This window comes from Antennarius striatus, chromosome 12 (assembly GCF_040054535.1).
Source record: "Antennarius striatus isolate MH-2024 chromosome 12, ASM4005453v1, whole genome shotgun sequence".
Lineage (NCBI taxonomy): Eukaryota > Metazoa > Chordata > Actinopteri > Lophiiformes > Antennariidae > Antennarius > Antennarius striatus.
In genome coordinates, this window is record NC_090787.1 from 16,832,196 (window position 1) to 16,853,595 (window position 21,400).

General features: G+C 40.4%; 2 protein-coding genes across 2 annotated transcripts; both read right to left on the reverse strand.

Moving 5' to 3' along the window:
• Positions 1–1,199: 1,199 nt before the first annotated feature.
• On the reverse strand, positions 1,200–2,385 carry gpr45 (G protein-coupled receptor 45). Its single transcript, XM_068329817.1, has one exon. The coding sequence runs from the start codon at positions 2,358–2,360 to the stop codon at positions 1,200–1,202; it is 1,161 nt and encodes a 386-aa protein (XP_068185918.1). The 5' UTR covers positions 2,361–2,385.
• A 7,013-nt stretch (positions 2,386–9,398) lies between these two features.
• Positions 9,399–11,312, reverse strand: pou3f3a (POU class 3 homeobox 3a). The gene has a single exon (XM_068329663.1). It carries the CDS (start codon positions 10,662–10,664, stop codon positions 9,399–9,401), a length of 1,266 nt encoding a protein of 421 aa, XP_068185764.1. The 5' UTR covers positions 10,665–11,312.
• Between the last annotated feature and the right edge of the window lie 10,088 nt (positions 11,313–21,400).

Below are 21,400 nucleotides of genomic sequence, written 5' to 3' on the forward strand. Positions count from 1 at the left end.
TTCATTTTGTTCCTTCCATGAATCATGTGAGTATCACGTCAAAAGCATTAAACAAAACTTTTTCGATATTAATATCTTTTTTAATCCGTCACTTTTAATTTTCATGACACAACTACAAGAATTCGTTTCCATTCTGGGATTTTTAAAATTAAAACATGTAGTTCAACAGTTTTTTTAATCAGTTAATTGGAAAACTAAGTGGCAACCCAACGTTTCTGATAAATGAATGAATTAATGAAATAAAAATGTTGCTCATTCTGATAATGAAGCTGAGAATTCAGGAAGTGAAGTTAACTTGACCTGCAGTGAAAGAATGACACCATCGTCTGTTAGTGTGTTGTACAGCAACAGGCTCTGAGTCACTCACACTGATGGACTGTTTTTTCAGATATTTAGTAAGTGCATGGGTATATAAAAAAAGCTGTATTAATTCATTAATTAAAATTAAAATACCATACATTAAAATGTATGACATTCTCTTTGTGCAGGCCTCAGTGAAGTTGATGTACATCCTTAGTTAATACATGTATTGAGCAACCCAGCAGACATATTTCCATTATTTAATAATATGTATTTATGTAAGGTACATTTAAAAGCAGCTTGCTGGGAATGACCTTTTAATGATCTCTTTTATTTACCTGTTTACACAATAAAAACAATTTTTTAAATAAATTTACAGCTCAATAAATAACACAATTTGTTGTTAAAACACTCATGGTTTAAACAGTTTCATTTCACAAGTCCGTTAAATCTGTTTGTCAGCTGAAAGCCTACAGACTTTCACCCCGACGACATCACTGAACATTAAAACCACAACCGTTTGTCTGTTTTTATGACACAGACGGAAATAACATTGAAGGGACATACAGTACTGTAAAACCGAACAGCAAGCTGACAAAATATATGCTCTCGTTTCAATAGCAACACATTTTAGCGTCGTGATTGTGAAGTAGATTCTACCAGTGCATCTTGGAGCGACACATTATTTTTCTTCATCTTGAACAGAGCAGACAAAACAAATGAAATTCCAAACTTCATTTGACGGACGTTCCATCCATTAAAATTGATCTTAAAACTTTATTCTTGTTCAGAGATTATTTTCATAATATCCTTTGTTTTTAAAAAAAAAAATCGAACTCGTATCCCTCCTGGTTGCTCATTCTGAGGAACGCTCCAGATAAAACCGTCTGACAACGCTTTCACACGGCGGACTGCGTTTCGCTGCACACGTAGATGTTGCTGGGCCTCACTCGTCTGCGGCTCCGGCCTGGCACTCTGGGACACAGTCTGCAACTTTTGGGAATGAACTCCTGACAGGCCTCCCTGAACTTCCTGATCCTCCAGCAGTAGATGACCGGGTTGAAGACCGTCTTCAGGTAGCTCAGCCACAGAGCGCCTATGCTGACCGGATAGAAGACGGGGCTGTAGTAGAACTGTCGACTGAACACGGCCAACAAGCTGACCACCGTGTGTGGCAACCAGCACACCGAGAAGCCCACGAAGAGGATGAGGATGGTGGTGAAGGCTCGGGTCTTGAAGCTCATGTCCACCTTAATCTGAGGGGGGCGCTGCACCCTGGTCAGTCTCATTTTGCTGATCTGATTGAGGGCTGGCAGGCAGGAATGCTCACTGGTGTGGTTGTGGATGCGCAGAGTGTTGCGGCGCACCGTGTTTAGAATACACAGGTAAGAATACAGCATGACTGCAAAGGGCACAAAAAACACCGCCACCGCCAACAGCACGGTGTATCCACGATCTGCTAGAGAATTACTGTAGCCCAACACACACTGGGGCGCCCAGGCTCCCCCGATACCCGCCGCACCTGTCCTCCACCCCACTACAGATGGCAGGGACACACACAGACTCAGTATCCACGAGCCCGCTATCAACAGCTTGGCTCGGTGAGGGGTCAACTTGTCCTGCCGCTGCACGATGATGAGGAAGCGGTCCACGCTTATGATGAGGAGTATGGACACTCCCTCCAGCACGAAGAGCCAGTAGAGCATGATGGAGGCCCGGCAGAAGCTGCTTCCAAAAGTCCAGTCGGCCGTTGCCACGGTGATGGCGGTGAAGGGCATGCAGAGCAGGGAGAGCATTATGTCTGAGAAGGCCAACGTGGCGAGGAGGAGATTGATCGCGGAGCGCATGGCGGGTTTCTGGTAAACAATTAGACACACAATGGCGTTGCCGAGGAAACCAATTGTGATCATGAAAATCATGATGGCTGCCAGGGTGACTCGAAGTGTGATTGATATGGTAGGAGTGGAAGTTTCTGTCTGGAGGCTCCCCGCTGCCTCCTCTTCTCCGTCTGGCCCCATGAAGTCACACTCCTCCAGCATGCTCTCATTACAGAACGCCATCGCAGCTCCGGTCACGGGATGTCAGCACACGACAAGGAACATGCCTGATTATTACTGCTGTGGTGAAGTCCAGGTGACGTCCAGCAGCTGCTCCTCCATGGCGGTATCTGAGATGGACAGAAGGAATTACCAACATATGGCAGTTTGATCAATACTTGGTGAATAAACTGCAAATCTGAACAAGTCTGTTTAAAATTGTTTAAACAAGTCTGTTTAAGATTTAACAAGTCCGTTTAAAATTTAACAAGTCCGTTTAAAATTTATTTTTTTAAATTTTAATTTTAGTTTAATTTAAAATTAAATAAGATAAAATAAAATAAAAAAAAATAAATTTAAAAAAATTAAATTAAAATTATTTCTAGATCTAAATAAGAAGCAGGTTTTGTCATAATTCTGTACATAGTAGATTTGGTCAAGCTTGACTGATTTTTGTCAGCAATCTTGAGTTTAAAAATTTTTTTTTAGAGTACTGTATTAGCCATGATACTCTAAACCTGGATGGTTGGTTGAATGAATGCAACCATGTGAACATCCCTCCATAGATTCAGCTAATGGATGGTGCTCATCATCACCCTCTTATAACAATTCCCTATAAGTCATTTCTTCACAAAAAAGATTTTTTTTACTAAATCAAATCATCAACATGGTTTTTTTGTTTCTGAAAAATCTGAAAAAATGAGCTAGGGGATTGGTTTAAGAAAGCTTTGTTATGTTTCTCTTCTTGTTTTTGTCTCCTCCAGTTTTAACAATGGTTAAATTATGACAATTATCTAAATTTAATAAGGAGAAAACTATGCATTGTTCATTTTATTATGATAGACTACCCAAGTCAATTGAAAAATTAGCACAATGGTGTGTTTTTCAAATTAAAACACGTTATGAATTATTTTATTCTATTGAATTTACAGCACGTTACATTCTGATTAAAATCTTACAAGAGCAGAGAAAGAAAAATTCAGATGGGCTTTGTGATTAGAATGTCGGAGTCTGACTGCTGTGTCATCTATGAGTCGCTGGTGATTCAAATGTGAGCCGGTGTGTGGTGTGATGAAGTCACCACAGATCAACCCACAGACAGGAGCTCCAGTCACACAGAACGGCTCCTCACTGGTTTGAATGATACTGATGATTAACCGCTGTGCTGCACAGATTCACACGGGAACATAAAACAGTCACATCGCAAACCCACAAACATGAAACAGCGTGTGTAACGTTTCACATGAGCAACAATACACACATAAGAACGAGCACACACACACACACACCTGTGGTGTAGCTGTGGTCTTCTGTCGGCTCAGGAGAAGCTAATTCCTTGGTAACAATCTGAGGCAACCTTGATAAAACAGTGACACACACATACACAGGACACATCTGTTGCTATGGTTTCCACCTCCTGCTCCTGGTGCTAGGACAATCCAAGCAATAACGATGTGTTGAGGTCATTCTGCCATTCCGGTCCCAGATGTGGTCCCAGGTGGTCTCGGGAGCTGGGAGACAAGAAAGCCTGTTAGGGGTCATATCATCGTGTCTGAAGTCCAGTAAAGGATTAAAGTCAGGTCAAAGGTCCCCAACAGTGTAGTCTAGAATACCATTAGTGTTAGACCTGCAGGATTCTGCATGTATCCTTCATCACAGGCTCACCCTCACAGATGAGTGGAATCCAAGTGAGGCTGTAAGACGTCTAATACTGATGGTCCGAATCACAGGAAGTGTAAAACTGAGATGTGTGTTTCTATTGCTCTGCATACCTCCACACAAACTGCTAAAAACTTCCATATCCAAAAAAACATTTCAAAATCAAATCCTATCTTTCACATTATATTATATGGATATGAAACAGATTTCACTAAATTCTCTTCAGAATGTGATGCTGAAGTTTGATTTTCTACAAACAAGTGATAAAAAATAGACAAGAGGGCATCAAAGCTGATCTTCATTTTTAGAGGTAAACAATGCCAAAATAAGAAATGCAATGATGGAACAATATCACAGATAGATATCGGTGTTGAATTTGATCAGTATACGATTGGTCTGCCAAGCAAGTCAATGAAATGACTCCTGCAGTGATCACATCTTGTTGGAAATTAAAATCATGCAGGTTCTTACATGTAGCACACAGATAAATATGTTAGTAAAGAAGAAAACAAAGAAATCGTGCTTACAGCAAAATAATCAAACTAGACAATCAATGAAATGTAGAGATTTTGAATTTCTAAATTTCTGTCTTTTCTAAATGATGATGATTGGGTCAAAACGATGATGCTGTCTTCCTTTGTAATAAATTGCTGTATCTGTATCTGATTATTTCCTGTGGATTTACAGACACTGATCCGATGATTAGCCCAGTCTGACAATACAACCAAGAAAACAATCACAACCACATAAAAATACGATCAAATGGTAGATTCCATCGATCTCTGGTCTTCCTTTTAAGACTATGAGAGAGGTTAGAGGTAGAGATCTTTTATTGCAGAGGTGGCCCAATGGTGATAATAATTTTATAAGGACTTTTTACATAGCTTCGCAGCTGATCCTGTACAACCTATCCTCTGTCTTTCTGTGATCATCTCACGCTTCCTCTCAGCTTGTCTTCATCACAAAGATCATGACGGGTAACAAACACCAAATAACATCTAACACCACCGAGCAGAGGGCTAAAACCATAAACCAGCTCATCTCAGGCGCCGCATCGAACATCTCTACCTCGTTTGATTTCAGGTTCCTCTTCAGCGTCTCCTCAGCTCGGTGGTCGCGTCTCCCCCCTTATGCATGTCAAGCTTTCCCCCAAACATTCCACTTTGTACATTTCACCATCGTATCGATCGCCATCGTGATGCAGGAGGATGATGCTGACGCTCGACGAGCAGGTGGTCGCCCAGTTAAAGGAGCAATGCGGCAAATGAATCCTGGAATATTTGAAGAAGCTGCAGCGTCTCCGTGATTTAATTTCCTTTTTCAGCTGAAATATTTAGCCTGTGTTGGTTAATAATTAATGAATTCGTGATTGATCGTGTAACGTTTCTGGTTATAAGGATTCACGAGTTTGGGAACCTTCGGAAACGGCTATTAATTATTATGTCCAGCAGATGGCAGCATAGTACTTAGAATAAAATGTCTGTTTAGACATTTTTGTTTTATGATTAGGTTTTGCTGATATTTTCAGATACACTATTAAATTTATTTACATTTCTAAGTATTTTAAAGCATTACATCAATATACAGTACCAACTTCTTACATTGTGTTCTGCAGAGGAGGTTATTGCACATCCGGAATAAAGAATGTGAAGATGTAAAATTACATCTACATACCCAGATTCTTTTAAAAGGTAAATTAACTGTAAATTGAACTTCATACTAGAAATCTGCATATTGTCAGTCCTTAAAAAAAAAACAAAATATAAGAAAATTTGCCATGCAGCTAGAGATTCTTTTTCATGGGCCTGCTTGTCTAAATTGGCATCGTGCCCATGTGTTGAACATGCCAATCAAATGAGTTCCACTCTACCGGTCCAGCAACATGCATGCTCATCACGTCTGGTGGCACCCACACAACAAGCTTGCTGGTGAGAAAATTAATTTCCCTGTCCATTATTCCACAGATGTTTGCTTTAATTTCTTCCTTCCGAAGAGAATTTGGTTCTCCATCATTCGCCTCAAATGACAGAGTGAAGAATGCTCTCTGTGAATCCAGAATATACAGAGAAGTAAGATTATTGACTATTTGCTGGTAGTGTGTTTGTTTACCACCAGCTATCATACACTTTAGTTATTTGATCCATGCCTCTGAATTCAGGAGTCATGAGTGTCATTTTCCCACCTTGTGTAAAAACCCTTGAGTCTTAACATCATCACATAACCGACCTCTGTTAAGTGAAAATAATTAACACCGAACAACGAGGATTAATGACATGAAACCCATAGTAAATACAAATTCAAAGTTTGTTGTTGTCAAATAATTATTTGAACGGGTTTGCAGGTTTGCCTGTTGTGCTCGATCTGTTGGCGCACTAACAATGAGATGCGCTTATCGTGATATAATTGCTTTATGTAAAACACCCCTGAACAAGGCTTTAAGAGCAATTATGAGTGATTATATTTGCAGATTTTGTTGGAGAAAGTACTTAGAGTGTAGCTGCAAATATCCCCTCCGGCAGTCATGCAAGACAGAATACTACAACATTAAATAATACACCATTTAAATAACACATACATGCATGAGCACAGACACATATGCATTATACTGTACCATGTGGGCTGAGCCATTTTTGTTGATTGATGGGTTTTAGGTTCAGGTAACTGTAACATCATCAGCTTGTACCTTCAGATCCCAGCATTAATATTCCGGGAGGACACCAAGCCTTGTGTGATGACAAAACCCTTTGAAGGGCTTTTTATCCCTCCAATTCCAGCTTTATCTCTCATCTTTACATCACTAAGCTTTGAGAGGATCACATCGCAATCCTGGAAGCTTAGATTTTGCTTCCAGTTTTTATCAGAGAAGTTGGGCTTTTGCAGCTCGGTGGGAATACATCATATTAACAGGCACAGGCAGACGAGCTGTGGCACCGACCTTCCACCTCTGTGTGATATTAGTATGATAACTGAGCATATATAGAAGTTTTAATTAGCATTAACAGTGTTTATGTGATGTGTAATCCGTGTTTGTTTTCAACAACAGAGTGTTGTGCTTTTACAGTATTGCTGCTGTAGTGCACGGAATAAAAATTCAGTAAAAGTCAAGGGTGCTTTTTATTTTTATTTTTCAGGAACCTCAGTCCTAAAAAATGACAATATGTCAGGATTTGTCCGCCCACTAACTGTAGAATTTCCCGGAGTTTTCAGAGAGTTGTTGTTGTTGTTCACAGGAAAGAGAGAAAAAAACATCCACAACATCCACAATTGTGTTACCAAGGTTTTTACAACAGAAGCATTTCTCTCTAATCTTTTCTTAGCTATCGACGTCATTATAGCAGGTGAAGTTTTGTCTTCTTGTAGCCCATTAAGCGAAAACGGAGTACAGTAATGATGATGACCGAACAGGCCGATTCAAACCGTCCTTACAAACCACAAGACTTTTCTTTCCTTTAACTCCTGCTAATGGAGCAGACACACCTTACACATATTCTGACATATTTGTGCACCTATCTGTATGTGTGTTTTAACAGTAAGAAGTGTGTTTGCGTTTAGTTTTGGATACAGATCTTTCCAAATATGACAGAAATCAAAACTAATCGAAAACTAAAGCGTTCTTCTGGTTTCTCTGCAGAACACTCGTCACCGTGGGCGCCGGATCTCCTTGGCTTTCTCGGGTCTTGGTGATGATGAACGAGATCTCTGAGACATCAGGTCTGGATCGCCGTTTGTCAGACACGGATAGGAAACCGATTTCGAAACTGTTTGTAGGAGAAAACCTCGTCTGCTTCTTAGCACGTTTCTACCCAACAAGTCTTCTGTGGCACAAGATGTCTTGTTTCCCTCTATTTAGGTGTTGCCTTGCCAACCACTGCACAGGTGAACTACCAGCTGGGATAACCCACATCGGTTGGCTGCATTCTACTGGGCTGCAGTCCACATCAGAGCCAGTGTGTGACTAGACTGAAGTATAGCACAGCAAAGGGAGGAGACATGTGTTGAGCTAATGCTGTGTAGGCTTAACAGCGTTATTGATTCATGGTATAGATTTATCCTAAATGGTAATAATTTATTGATGCTGTTGGGACCACAACAAACTATTCTTTTGATGACTTTACCAGTTAATTTCCTTATTGTTATTACTGTTTAAAAGTTCAAATGTGAAAGATTACTTGTAATCTTAATAACATTCTTTCCACTGTTGCCTCAACATCAACAGTCCCAACGTCAACATAAATATATTGAGAAGAAAATCTTTAAATTGTTGCATTTTAAAGGCCTGAACCAGTGCAGCTTCTAAGTTTGTGCTTAAAAAAACACAAATAACTGGCAGTAATTTTAAGTTGATCAGTTTCTCATCTCAATTTCATGTTTAGTGGAAATCTGTTAAAGGAAAACAATTGAACCAAAAACCAAAGCATGAATTTAAAAAGGACTTTATTTCTGCCTTCATACTTGTTTGTATTATTAATGTCACACCTTTTGAAAAACAGCTCCGTTTGTCATTTTGTTTCATTTGACAGCATCCATAGCGTACATGTGACTTATTTCACTGTGTGTGTTTGTACACGAGGAATCTTAATGATGATGGTCACTTCAGATATCATAACACAACTCCTCCTTATTTCAACTTTATTAAATAACACGTCTCTTTCGTAAAAATAAAAACAGTGGGGGAAAAAAATAAATAGTACAAATCATCACATATGAATACACAGCAAACGTACTTGCATACAAACTCAGGGGAATGTTTTTCTGATGTCAAAAAAATAAATTTCCTATGAAGAAAAAAACAACCACATCGGAATTATCTGAAATCTCTCTATGACCGCCTTCCTGTCACAACATAAATCTACAGACACGACACAGAAAGTGGGAAACACAACTGACTGATAAATTATTGCTTATTAGAAAATAACACAATGCTGAATAAAGTACATTAATTCAATGTCTTCTATTATAAAGGAGGCTACGGCCAGTATTAAGTCTGTGGGACATCAAAACCTGCAGCATTCAAAGGGAACTTTAATTTTGACCATTACAGAAACAGGTGAAAGAAACTTTTTGTTTTGTCTGAAGTTTTGCAACATCAGATTCCTAAAACATCCTTTTTTTTCTGGGATGAATGGCTAAAAAATAGACTTTGAATACATTTTCTAACAATATTTTATTGAAGCATTTTCATTTTTGTCTTCCAAAAGGTTGGCTTATAGTGCAGAAAAATACCCAAAGATGCATAAGAGTAGAAGTTTGTCTCGCTCTGACAAGAGATACACACTGGATTATTACTGTGGATCTATATCATGGAAAGCTGTAAGAAAATCTCATCAGCTAACTCTATGAGGAGTATGGAATATTTCTGAAAAAGTTAATCAAACACATCATGTTCAGATTTACTTCTTATTTTCACGTGTCACTGTACATCCTCTTGCAGTCTAAGGAGGGTGACGGTGTGTCGGGACCCATGCTGCCCACCTGTGAGTAAGGGTCCTCGGGGGTACGTGGGAGTCCTGGCGGGGTCATGCGCTTCTCCTTCTGCCTGCGGTTGCAAAACCAAACCCTGACCACCTCCTTCTCCAGCTGCAGGGTGTCCGCCAGCGAGTTGATCTCCTGCGCGGAGGGTTTGGGACACTTGAGGAAGTGGCTTTCCAGCGCGCCTTTTACGCTCACCTCGATGGATGTGCGCTTTTTACGCTTCCTCCCCTGGGTGGCGATCTTATCGATGCTGGTCGGGCTCCCGGTTGTGGAATCAGCTTCCTCCAGCCACTTGTTCAGCAGAGGTTTCAGCTTGCACATGTTCTTGAAGCTCAGCTGGAGCGCTTCGAACCTGCAGATGGTGGTCTGTGAGAACACGTTGCCGTACAGAGTCCCCAAAGCCAAGCCCACGTCCGCCTGCGTGAAGCCCAGCTTGATCCGCCTCTGCTTGAACTGTTTGGCGAAATGCTCCAAGTCATCTGAAGTCGGGGTGTCCTCGTCTGAGTGTGGTTCTTGACTCACCCCGTGATGCTGATGGTGGTGTGTGTGATGGTTATGGTGGTGGTGGTGAGGATGGTGATGGCCGCTGTGCTCCTGCTCCGGGGATTCCCTGCGCACCAAGCCCGGGTGCATGAGGCTCTGCCCCGCATGGGAGCTGAGCATCCCGTTCACGGTGAACCCACCAGGCTGCGAGTAAATGAGGGGCTGCTGCTGCTGCTGCTGTCCCTCGGTGATGCTGATGTGCGCCGCAGAGGTGCCACCCCAACTTCCTGGATGCGCCTGATGGGGTCCTAGATGCGCTGACCTGTGGTGGAGACCCGAGTGGAGGTCCTCCCTGCCGGGGTTCCTCTTTGCGTCCTGTGGCGTGGAGCTGGGGGGCCACGGAGACCCGGCTTCCACTGCCGCCACCGCGGCAGCGGCAGCTGCAGCCGCTGCGTGGGGCAAAGATGTCACCCACTGGTGGGCATGGCTCAGCATGTGGCCCCCATTGCTCGCAACCATGGCTCCCTGCATGAAGTCACTCTGTGCCATCTTGACTGAAGGGTCTCCTCTGTATCCCCCGGACACTGTGGTCACAGCTGTGTTGCCCGGCTGCATGCCAACACCCCTCCGGTCGGAGTGGAAGATCGGACCTGATAGAATCCTGTTACTCGCAAGGTAGGGACTGGAAGTAGCCGTGGCCATCCCCCAAATCATATATATCAAAGTAGATTTTCTTTTTTTTTTTTGCTTTTCCACAGTTCCAATTCCTTCTAATCCATGAATAAATTTGTATCTACTGAGCGAAACTCTTGCGCGATTCGTTTAAAAACACTCCATAAACGACTGAAAAATTAAATTATCTTTATAAAGTGTATCTGTTGAGATCATTCGTAAGCAGTCCCGCGTAAGAAAACGGCAAACTTCAAAACTTTTCTTTACGTCCCGGGATCTGCGTCGTGCGTAATACTCCGACCAGGTGATAAACTACCCGACGGTGCGGCTTCTCTTCATAGGTTTCTCTGAGAACAACGAGATTGATTAATAATGTCACGGATGTGTGAGGTTCTCCGGTCCCCTTGGTGGGTTTTTTTTTTTTTTGCTCAATCCATTTGCTCTTACAAGGTCCTGCGTGGAGCGAAAGAGACGATCGTGTGTTTGCGCGCTGTGGAAGGCTGCGTATTCCTCTCGCATCTCCATCCAATTACAGCAGAAAGGCTGTTCAGAGCTGCTGCTGATTGGACGCTCAGTGAGAACTTATGTGTCTCAATGGAGCCTGGGGGAGAAGAAGTTAATACTACAGGAAAACTGGTTGAATATAGCAGAAAATACATTACAATACAAAAAGAACAATTAAAGTGTTTGTTCATCCAAACAAAGAGGAAAACATTTCTATCAAAATATCAGTGTTCTTCTTCTTCTTCTTCTTCTTCTTCTTCTTCTTCTTCTTATTATTATTATTATTATTATTATTATTATTAGTAGTAGTAGTAGTAGTAGTAGTAGTAGTAGTAGTAGTAGTAGTACTAGTATTATTATTACATGTGTTTATTTGTTACAGTCATTGCAGTCCCTCTATTACTATATTATTATGTATTTTTTTTGTGTCAGAGCTCAGGCCTGTGTCACGCATTCTCAGTCAGCTGTGGGGACAAAGGGGTTTATGCCTCTTGCATGTTAAGACGCTCTACTTTTCACATGGTAAAAGTGCCACAATGTCAAGACGCGCCGCATTGGTTTGCGCTGAATGCGCACAAATCCAAGTAACAGTTTGATTTTTAGGTCCTCAGAACCCGTTGGGTCACTTTATGGACACCTTGTCCTCATGCGGAATTTTTTCTACAGCAACTTCGACAGATTTAAGGACCGGGAGAGTCGACATTAACAGATCCTGGCGCTGAGGAGACACAGGTGCAGCCCCACAACATCATCTTTATGTTTTCAGAAGAGCGTCTCCAATCTTATCCAAATGGTAAAGGAAGGATAAGCAAAAGCACATTTGTCCATACATCAAACTGGACGGTAATCTCAGTAATTACATGCACTCTAAATCATGTTAATGCAAAACGTTAAAGGCTACTTTAGATTTATATTATTTTATGAGCTGTTTGAACAAACAACGGTTTGAAACCTGATGGTGTATGTGCTTTGTTATTTTACTAATTTATGGGCTGCTGTATGGATATATGTGGGATTTTGAAAAGGTATTCCCACAAAATGTTACACAACAAAATACTGGCCTGGCAATGAATAAATAACGTAGTAATAATATAGTTGAGCTGCTTTACCTTTTAACTTGTAACCACAGTCAGGTGGAGTTGGTTGTTCCTGTACATGTATGAAGTATTTTTAGGCACGACGTAAGTGTCCAAAGCCTGTTCATATTATGGAAATTCTTCTTTAAAATTGTATTAAAATAATTTTGTTATTTAGTATGACCGGTGTTATAAACCCATATGGCATATAATAAAAACTAAACTAAACTAAAACTAAACTAAACTAACTATAAAGGCTAAAAGCAGGTTGTCTATCAGTGGTTTTTATTAATAGTTAATCAATCTAACTCTTTACAGACTTTAGTCCAAATCTACTGCAACTCATTTCGGATTAAATTGATCTAACTATCCTTTATGGGATTTTTTTATGAGCTGTAAACAAGTTTTCACTACTTTAGACCGTCACATTGCCGACTTTATTCCGTACACATAATTTTCTTGCACATAATGTTGTACTTTGTTTTTGTGGTTTTATGGGAAAACATAAGCAGACAAAGATTATTCGCAGAAATCAACATAACAAAGGAGTTTGTGCTGAAATCGGTATCGTATTATATCATCATGAATATGTCATCAGAAAAATAAATGGTTGTTATGAAAGTACAGATGGTTTCCTTTCTCATGTCCAGGATGACTGAGTCAAATAACTGCATTATCGATGTTTCTATACAGTATATTTCATTAACTGGTGCTATAACTGGTCTGTGCTATACTGTTTTCAAAGAATTCACTTGAATTCATCAGAAGCAATAAAAACAGTTCATAAAACTCCTATTGGCCTCTGACTGATTATCCTAACAACCATTTTCTTAATGATTGATCACATTTCTAAGCGGGCGTCCAACAGCTATTCATGGGAATGGAGAAAATTCATTTCTTATTCATTCCTGAAGTTGTTTATAACGTATAGATTTATAAAATAAAAGTAATTCTAATTCTTGATCATGATTGAACTGTGTTCATTAAAACTTAAAAACAGACGAACCGTACAAAAGCACCACAGCGGGTTTTTTTTTTGCGTTTGCAGCCTACCAGCACAATGCAGAGAAAACCAGACGAGTCTGGGAATGCAGTAATGTTTTTCATGTGTTGTGCTGGCTGGTCACAGCACCGGGTCCTCTATTTGTTATTCATGAAGGAAGCTGGGTGAAGAGGCCTTCTTATGATGCACATTTTTCTCTCTACTCTCACGTTCTCTCCTCAAGAAGCTGCTTGAGAATGAAGCAAATAATCTGTTTTAGGTGACGTGAACGCTGTAATTAATCCAGCAGAACGAGCGCGACACCGTCAACTAATTGACATTATTGTTTCTATAATACATCTTACAGATGTATAAAAGAAACAGGAGTCTCTCTCTCTCTCTCTCTCTCTCTCTCTCTCTCTCTCTCTCTCTGCCCTCTGTTGAGTTTTCAATATGCAGATCTGCCATTTCTGCCCCAGGGCTATTTTCTTTGGTAGACTTTCGAAATATGCTAATGCTTCGAACAGAAATTGCAAACAAGAAGGAAAAAAAGCCTTCATCTGGGCTCCAGAAGTTTTTCCATTGAAAAAATAGGATATTCTCTTGTTCTCGTTCTTGTTCTTGTTCTTGTTCAGTTTGCTTTCTCTGTCAAGGGTCTCTAATTAAGCACAGAGAGAGAAATATAAAGCAGGTATAGACAAAACAGAAGTGAAGTTGAGAGGACGACAAAAGTTGTCGTTCTCAGCGTAGTTATTAGGTTAATGAATATTCCCTCAGAAACTACGATAAGACTTCACTCCATATGACTTCTGGCTGTTTCTGTGTATGTTTATGAGTTTACGCTGTTGAAGTTATTAGACTAGGCAAATTGTCTGAATGTGATGCGTACAGAATGAACCGCCTGCACTGTAAACACTGCAGAGATAACAGGACGTACTGTATCTGTGGTGGCTTTCATCCTGAGCTCATTGTATTCCATCTCTTCGCTGTCATCCTGTGGTTCTGATCATGAGTGTGTTTGACCTTCAGCTCTCCCTGACTCAGAGAGATCCTTCACAGCGTGAGACTCTACCCACAACCCCCTGCTGTGTGTTTAAATCAGAAGCAGAGGCAGCCATGGGGAAGAGACCCAAGGAGAGGCAAAGTGTGTTAGTCAGGTTATAGAGAGAGTTGGGAAACTGAGGCTATGGAGGTGAAGTGATCGTTCCCAAGTCAAACACATCGAACAATTTTAACATTTAATGGCAAACCTGAAAATTTTTGAGGGCAATGACGATGTTGGTGATGAAGAAGTGGAAGATGACCATAAAAGCAGCACCAAGTTATGCTTACATATTTAACATGACAGCACCAATATGACATCAGCCAACAATGGAGTGTCACTGTGCAACTGGAACACATGTGATTAGCCACGAACATCAACAGCAGGGAAAAGATGACAGAAGCATGAGATTTAAATATCATGTGTGCAAAATTGCTGCACCGACGACCCGGAGTGGATAAGTGGCTGAAAACAATCAAACAAAATGAAGAAACAGTCTTTCTGACTAAATTTTCCAAGAGCTTGATGAACTCAGTGAACAGGTGGAGCGAGGAAACACTGGTATGGTTTGTGTGTCTATTTACTTATGTCTGAGTAAATGGAAATTAATATGTGAAAAGGACATTCATTAATCCCAGTGGATTATTTGAAAGGGGCCAAAGCGAGAAGGAACACATCCAAGAAATGGAACAGAGACATCACACGTGCGTATTTGTGTGTAACTGTGTGTGCCCATGGTTGCTCACAGGTGCCTGAAATCTGTCTGTTTTCTAAGTGTGGATGCGCATTAACATAATGGTGAAAGATGGTTTTGGAACGATGGCCTGTGACAAGCAGATATTTTTGTTGAATATTTATGCTAAACTGAACAAAATGCAGGGACAAGAGGAACACCTGTGCCTTCATAGTAGGGAAGCAGAGGAAATTGAGAAAAGATGGGGTTTGGTGCATTCAGATAAAGTCAGCCTAAATGACAAACGTTTTGCTTACGTGTCTGTGAAAAATAAGGTACGGAAGTTGGGCTAAAAGAAAGGAAGTCCGTGAGCCTTTAATTTCCTTTTTAGCTTCCATGAGGGCTCACAAACTGAAATGGAATATAAATAATATAAAGAAATGTCGACTACGTTTCGTTTGTGTCCTCTAGTTTTTATCCATGTTCCATCACTGCAGTTCCCATGCCATCCTTCTTATAGGACTGGAAACAGTATGACAGAGAGAAATTTAGTCAGGAAATACCTGCAGCTCCACAGCCTCTGGCTACAGACAACCGTAACCCTGTATCCAGGTCCCGTTCTGAGCCAAGTCAAATAGAGGATGTCCCTGAAGGGCCCGTTTGGCTGAGCCTGGCTGGCCCAGCACTTTTTTATGAATGGACAGATTACTCTCCGAAGCTTCTACTGAAAGTCCAAAAGATTATAAACGGGCCCTAGTTAACATGATTTCTCTGGTGGGTTTAGAGCGAAAAAGAATCAAGACATTGATGTCTGATATAAGTGGCAGAAGGTTTCATGATTTTACTCTCAATTTTCCATCCATCCATGTTCTTGTAGATGAGACGATCGTATTCAGTCACTTATCCGCTTTGCTGATCATGGGTCTGCTGAAGCTTATCCCAGCTGGCTACAGGCGAGAGGTGTGGTACATCCTGGATACGACGCCATCTCATCGTGGGGCAACATGAGAGACAAACAACTACTCATGCTCTCACTCACATCTAAGCTGCATGTTTTTGGAGGTGGAAGGAAGCTGAAGAACCCGAAGAGAACCCACACAGAAAAAAGGAGACAAAAAAAGGCTGAAAAACTGTGACTTTTTTCTTTTAGTTACATCCAAATGTTTGGATTATCTGAGCAGCAGCTTAACAAAGACGACTCTAACATGATGATACTGTTCATGCATCCTCACTAAGGGGTGTTACGTAGATCAGCCAAGACGTCAATTTAGACACCTTACAGTAGACCCTAATTAGACAGACGCAATGCATACATTACCTAAAGCTAGCTGATGATGTCATGCTGCTTTGAAAGTAACACTTAAATACTACAGAATGGAGTTCCACATTCACACAGTAGACTTCAAAAGTTACCACTCCCATTATATACGGTACATGTTGGGGGTGAAAAGTAAAAAAAAGAAGGTGTTTTTAAGTCTCTTGCAGCACTTTTTCACGTTTGTGTTTTGATGATAGGGCTGAGTGTTTGGGTTCAGTGCTAAGGAGGGATGCAATTTTTTTTTTAAAGGATGTTTATTTTTTTAAATCCTATTTTTAAATAATTATTTAAAGGATAAGATCTTTGTTTAAATATTGTATGTCAGTAAGCGGCACATTAGCAGTATAGATAACAAAGTGGGAGATGCCCATTCAACCTAATGAACGGTCTGATAAATCTGGTCTTTGTTATGTTGCATTGGTTTATTTGCTACTCAAGCACATTTAACAAACAGTAATAATTATGAATTAATAGGAACTAATTAATGATATAATGAACTTTAGTTTCATTAACATTGATGCAGTATAACATTATGCTCCAACTTGTAACAGATCCCTCCTCAAACATCTTCTCTGAGGATGAGTCTTTGGGTCGGGCCTGGTTTGAATGGTTGGTTATCAAAATTCAGCTCAATCAGCTCAAATTATTTTTTGAATTCTTAACTTATCTTCATTTCCTTAGAAATAAAAGGATGAGATGTTAACACTCTTGGTAGATGAGCTAGATTGCTTGAATGTTCTCCCAAATAATTCTAGGAAATAGTTGTCCTCACAGCAGCACCAGAAGATGTTGCTTGGTCACTGTTGTGTCATTACTAGATAATATCATTTGAATGGTAGATAACAGCTTCCAGTCGTCTCTGACCAAATAAAATTGTTAAACTACAATATTTTGACAAAAGTCATTCTATTCTCACCACATAGCCAATTTTTTGCTAAATAAAACCACAGTTACTTCACAACGGGAATGGGAAACCATTCTTACACTCAACCAATCATCACTGCTATGACATCTGTGACCACAGATCGAGTCGATGGGACAGGATCGGGGGGGGGGGGGGCGATGATACCTTGACAATGCATTATGTGTGCGATTCCCACCTTACCAAGAAGGATTCTGGGAGTTCCTTACCTTCTGAGGGTTTGCAGCAGCTCTAAAAGATTCAAACATAAACCAGCTTTAAATACGTTCACACACACACACACGCATCGAAAGAAACAGAACATTTTCTACAAAGAACACGGACCCAGGTCTGATTGTAGCGTATGATGACTTCCTATCTGGAGAACATGCCCTACCTACACACCGAGCGGCGCACCTGCTGCCATCACACCGCTCTCAGCAGCTAACACCACACGAGTGAGATCACACACAACCTTGACTCACGAGCAACGAACACACAACCGACTCCGGCGTCTCTTTGATGTGCGTTATCAAAGACCTCTCTCCTCCTCTCCTCCCTGGACCAAAGGCTACTATTGTTTTTGTTGTTGTTATTGATATTGTTTTCCACCTTTTAAACACAAAGCAGTCTGACCATGACTCTGATGCTAATGTGGAGGTGGAGAGGGTGTTTTAATGAGCTGCAGAGTACATCAGAGGAGCTCAGGGGGGGCCAGAGAGAGGGAATAGGTAACGCCGAACATCAAAACACTGCTGCACTCCTGCATTTCACCAGCCGTGACCTTTCAGTGCGGCTCCGGCTAGAGGACATAACAAGAAAATTGTGTGTGTGTGTGTGTGTGTGCGTGCGTTCGTGCGTGCGTTCGTGCGTGCGCGTGTGTGCTGTAAAATAAAAATGTACAGAATGAAAACCAACAGTAAGGTTGGGAATAAAGGAAATGTAGGAGAAGAGATCTTCTGCAAACATTTTGCACTTTGACAACTATTACCTCTGAATGTTCATAATTGTGAAAATGAGTCTGATCAGTTGTTTGTCTCTCTTTGTGTCAGTCTGTGATAAACTTTCGACATGCATCGGGTGTTTCCCCCACCTGTCAACTTCCATAAACGCCGTCAGTGCTGCTTTGTACAGCTGATCTTCAAAGTCATAGGAGATATTTCTGACTGACGGTTAATATTTCCTTGTGGATGCAAAATTGTTCAACTTCTATTATCCTTATGTTTGTATCCTTACATCTCTTTGGAGCTGTTTTCCTGGAACACGTAGACATCAGTTTGCTGTGGGTGAGTCACGTCCAGGCTCGACCCTTTTTCCTCCAGCAACCTCGGCTCTCGCTCTCTAAGCTCCTGCTGAGATGAAAGTTTTTGAGCATCTCGTTCTTTTGTAATGTTTGAATAATAAAAGTATAGAACAAAACATTTACCAGGAAGGATGTAGAACTCTAATATGTTACTTTTAAAGCAGATACCTAAGTGTCAAGATTATTTGTACTGCAAGGTGTATTGTGATTAGAACCACTGGGAGGAAATCTGGTGTTTCCAAATACATGACCTCATCAGATCAAGTGTTCATTGAATGCATCACATTTTTCTATTTACTGTACTTGGAATGGAACCTAGTGTTATGACCTAAGGTAGGGTCATGAACTATTATACTTGGATGTCAAATCCAATAAATTGTCTATTTCATGTTTTCTGAATAAGAGGGTCTCCTTTTCCTGAAATGTTCAAGCACATAATAGAAAGCATGAATAATTTTAATAATTACAATAAATACAAAAAAGAATGGGGTGTAGTCTTTTTTCCCCCCACTGTGAGCCTGATTTATTTATTTATTTAAATTTAATTTAATTAATTAAATTTAATTAATTTAATTAAAATTTTTTTTTACAATTAAATTATTTCAAAAACATATTGACAGAGTTGCATAAAAACTTTAGAGGCTTTGGGGATGATGGGAACAGGTGATTAAAGTCTGGAAAGAATTTGTCCACCAGGACAGGAACTGCTGACTCTTCCTATGATGGAAGTAGTGGCAGGATCAACGTTCTAGATGTATGTTTTCATGGTGAAAAAGTGTAAATACAGGTGTTGCCCATAAATAGTAACTTGTGTGCAGAAGGGACCATTTGGAGTGAGCGCTCAGCCTCGGCGGAGGTTTTTGGTCACTGAATGCTCTTGTTTCCAAATATGAATCCATAGTATATACAGGCATAGGGTGTAATTTTCAAGCAGACATGTTTTATCACTCTATTGTAGGTGTTGTGTTACGACCACAAGAATTTATCTCTAAGGCCAATCGAGGACCGATTCAGAGGGAAAAGTGTGGTTGAATGAGGCACGAGAGGAGGAGTGGAAGGAAAAGAAGAGACTTGTTTACCTTTCCTCCCCTTCTGGGTCAAGGCAGATTCTGTGTAAATCAATCTGCTTCTCCTTAAAGACCTGTCAATTTAGCCCTGATGTCTGGCAGCCTGACATCGCTCACTGGATATTTAACGTGAAAGCCAATTAATCATCATGATTAATTCACTCACAAACCGCATGGAACTGACGTTACCGTATGGAATAAGAGCCAAAGTCTCCAGACTTGAAAGGAATAAGAAGTGAGACATATTGAAAGTCTCACAGCTCCACTCACTCTTGATCAGTCGTTCACTACACGGTTTCAGCTGCGACTCCACAACCGCAAACCAAAAGCTCCATCGTTTGCACCAGAGACATTTCTATACTTCTACACACACACACACACACACACACACACACACACACACACACACACACACACACACACACACACACACACACACACACACACACACACACACACACACACACACACACACACACACACACACAAAGTGTGTAGTTCATGATTATAGAGTGATGCTTGTAATTGGCTTTGCACTTCAAATGGATAATGTTAACAAAAGTTGGAGCTGTGAATATAAATTTGTTTGCACGTATAATGAAGTCACTCTGCTGCGTAGAATAACAACGATTTTCAGCACATGCAGGCCAGCATTTTCCTACTTTAATATTTCCTCCTTTTTCTTGTTGAAATTGTTGGATTACGCGTTAGGAAAGTGGAGTGTGAAAACGTTCCATTGAGCACTTCATCATGATCTTCCACTGTCTCTGTTGAGGTAGTGGAATTGAACTAAACTGTGCGCAGATTTACTGAGAAAGTGATTTCCATGTCATCTATCAGTATTTCTTCTCCTGAGACAACAGAAAACTCTTTAGTGAAATGGGTATATAGGACTTTGCAAAGCGTTCCAACTGCATCTTTAGACCACTAAAGAACAATCTCTGTGGTGAATTTTACATTATTTTGTGGCTGAAGCACAAAATAATGAGGTCACAGGGTGAATGCTTCATGACACCAATTGGGTGATTGATTTGTTCCTTTTCTAGCCCCACTTCTGTAGCAGCAGCATCTGAGTGGACATGAGGAGATCAAACAACCATACACATCATCTTTGGAGGTTGTGTTCCATAGAGAGATACTTCAGTTGCTTGCTAATCACTTTGGAAGTAGCTAAAGATCAGGTCATTGTAGTATTTTTCTGGGTTTCAGCACATTTTGTCTGCATCTATGCCAAAAGCAAAAGCTTCTTCCTGTCCTGGAACACCTGTTAAACACGTGCCTCAATTTGTAATTACACCCGTGATACATGGTGACAGGAGAGAGGACTTTCTAGCCTGTTCTTGAGTAAGAAACAGAATTGATCATCTTTTTGTAATGTGATTACTGTGGTAACTATACATGTAGATTACTGGAATTAATTCTGTCAAGGTTCAATAATAAATACCTGAGTGGAGCTGATGAACACAGTGTTACATCAAGTTGTAGGCGGTAGTTCTTCCACTATGTGGTGGAGACCAAATCAGAGCCAAAAGAGAGCAAATGTTTGAGTAATATTTTCCAGGTGCAGTTTATACTACTCCAAAACATGCAGTAATCCACGTCTTAAAATATTCTTTGTTCAATTCAGTATATTTTCTGTTTAAATACATTATTCTGCTTGTTTATTTGTTTTTGTTTTTTGTAACGGCTCTTCCAGAGAAATAAATAAAGCTATGCATTTTTTAAAAATTATTTTACATTTTAAAAGTCATTTGTGTTTTGTTTGGTTGGGATTAGGGATGCAGAATATTGAGAAATTCAGATGGTTTCAGCAAATAAACTGAGTTTAAATCGTGTCGTGTTCGGTCATTTTATACCTACGATATCGTTACTGTTCCTCTGTCCTACACATATAACCAATGTAAATAAAAAT

Bases quoted from the DNA above. Each gene is read 5' to 3' on its own strand.
- gpr45 (XM_068329817.1), bottom strand. From the start codon at position 2,360: ATGGCGTTCTGTAATGAGAGCATGCTGGAGGAGTGTGACTTCATGGGG.
- pou3f3a (XM_068329663.1), bottom strand. From the start codon at position 10,664: ATGATTTGGGGGATGGCCACGGCTACTTCCAGTCCCTACCTTGCGAGT.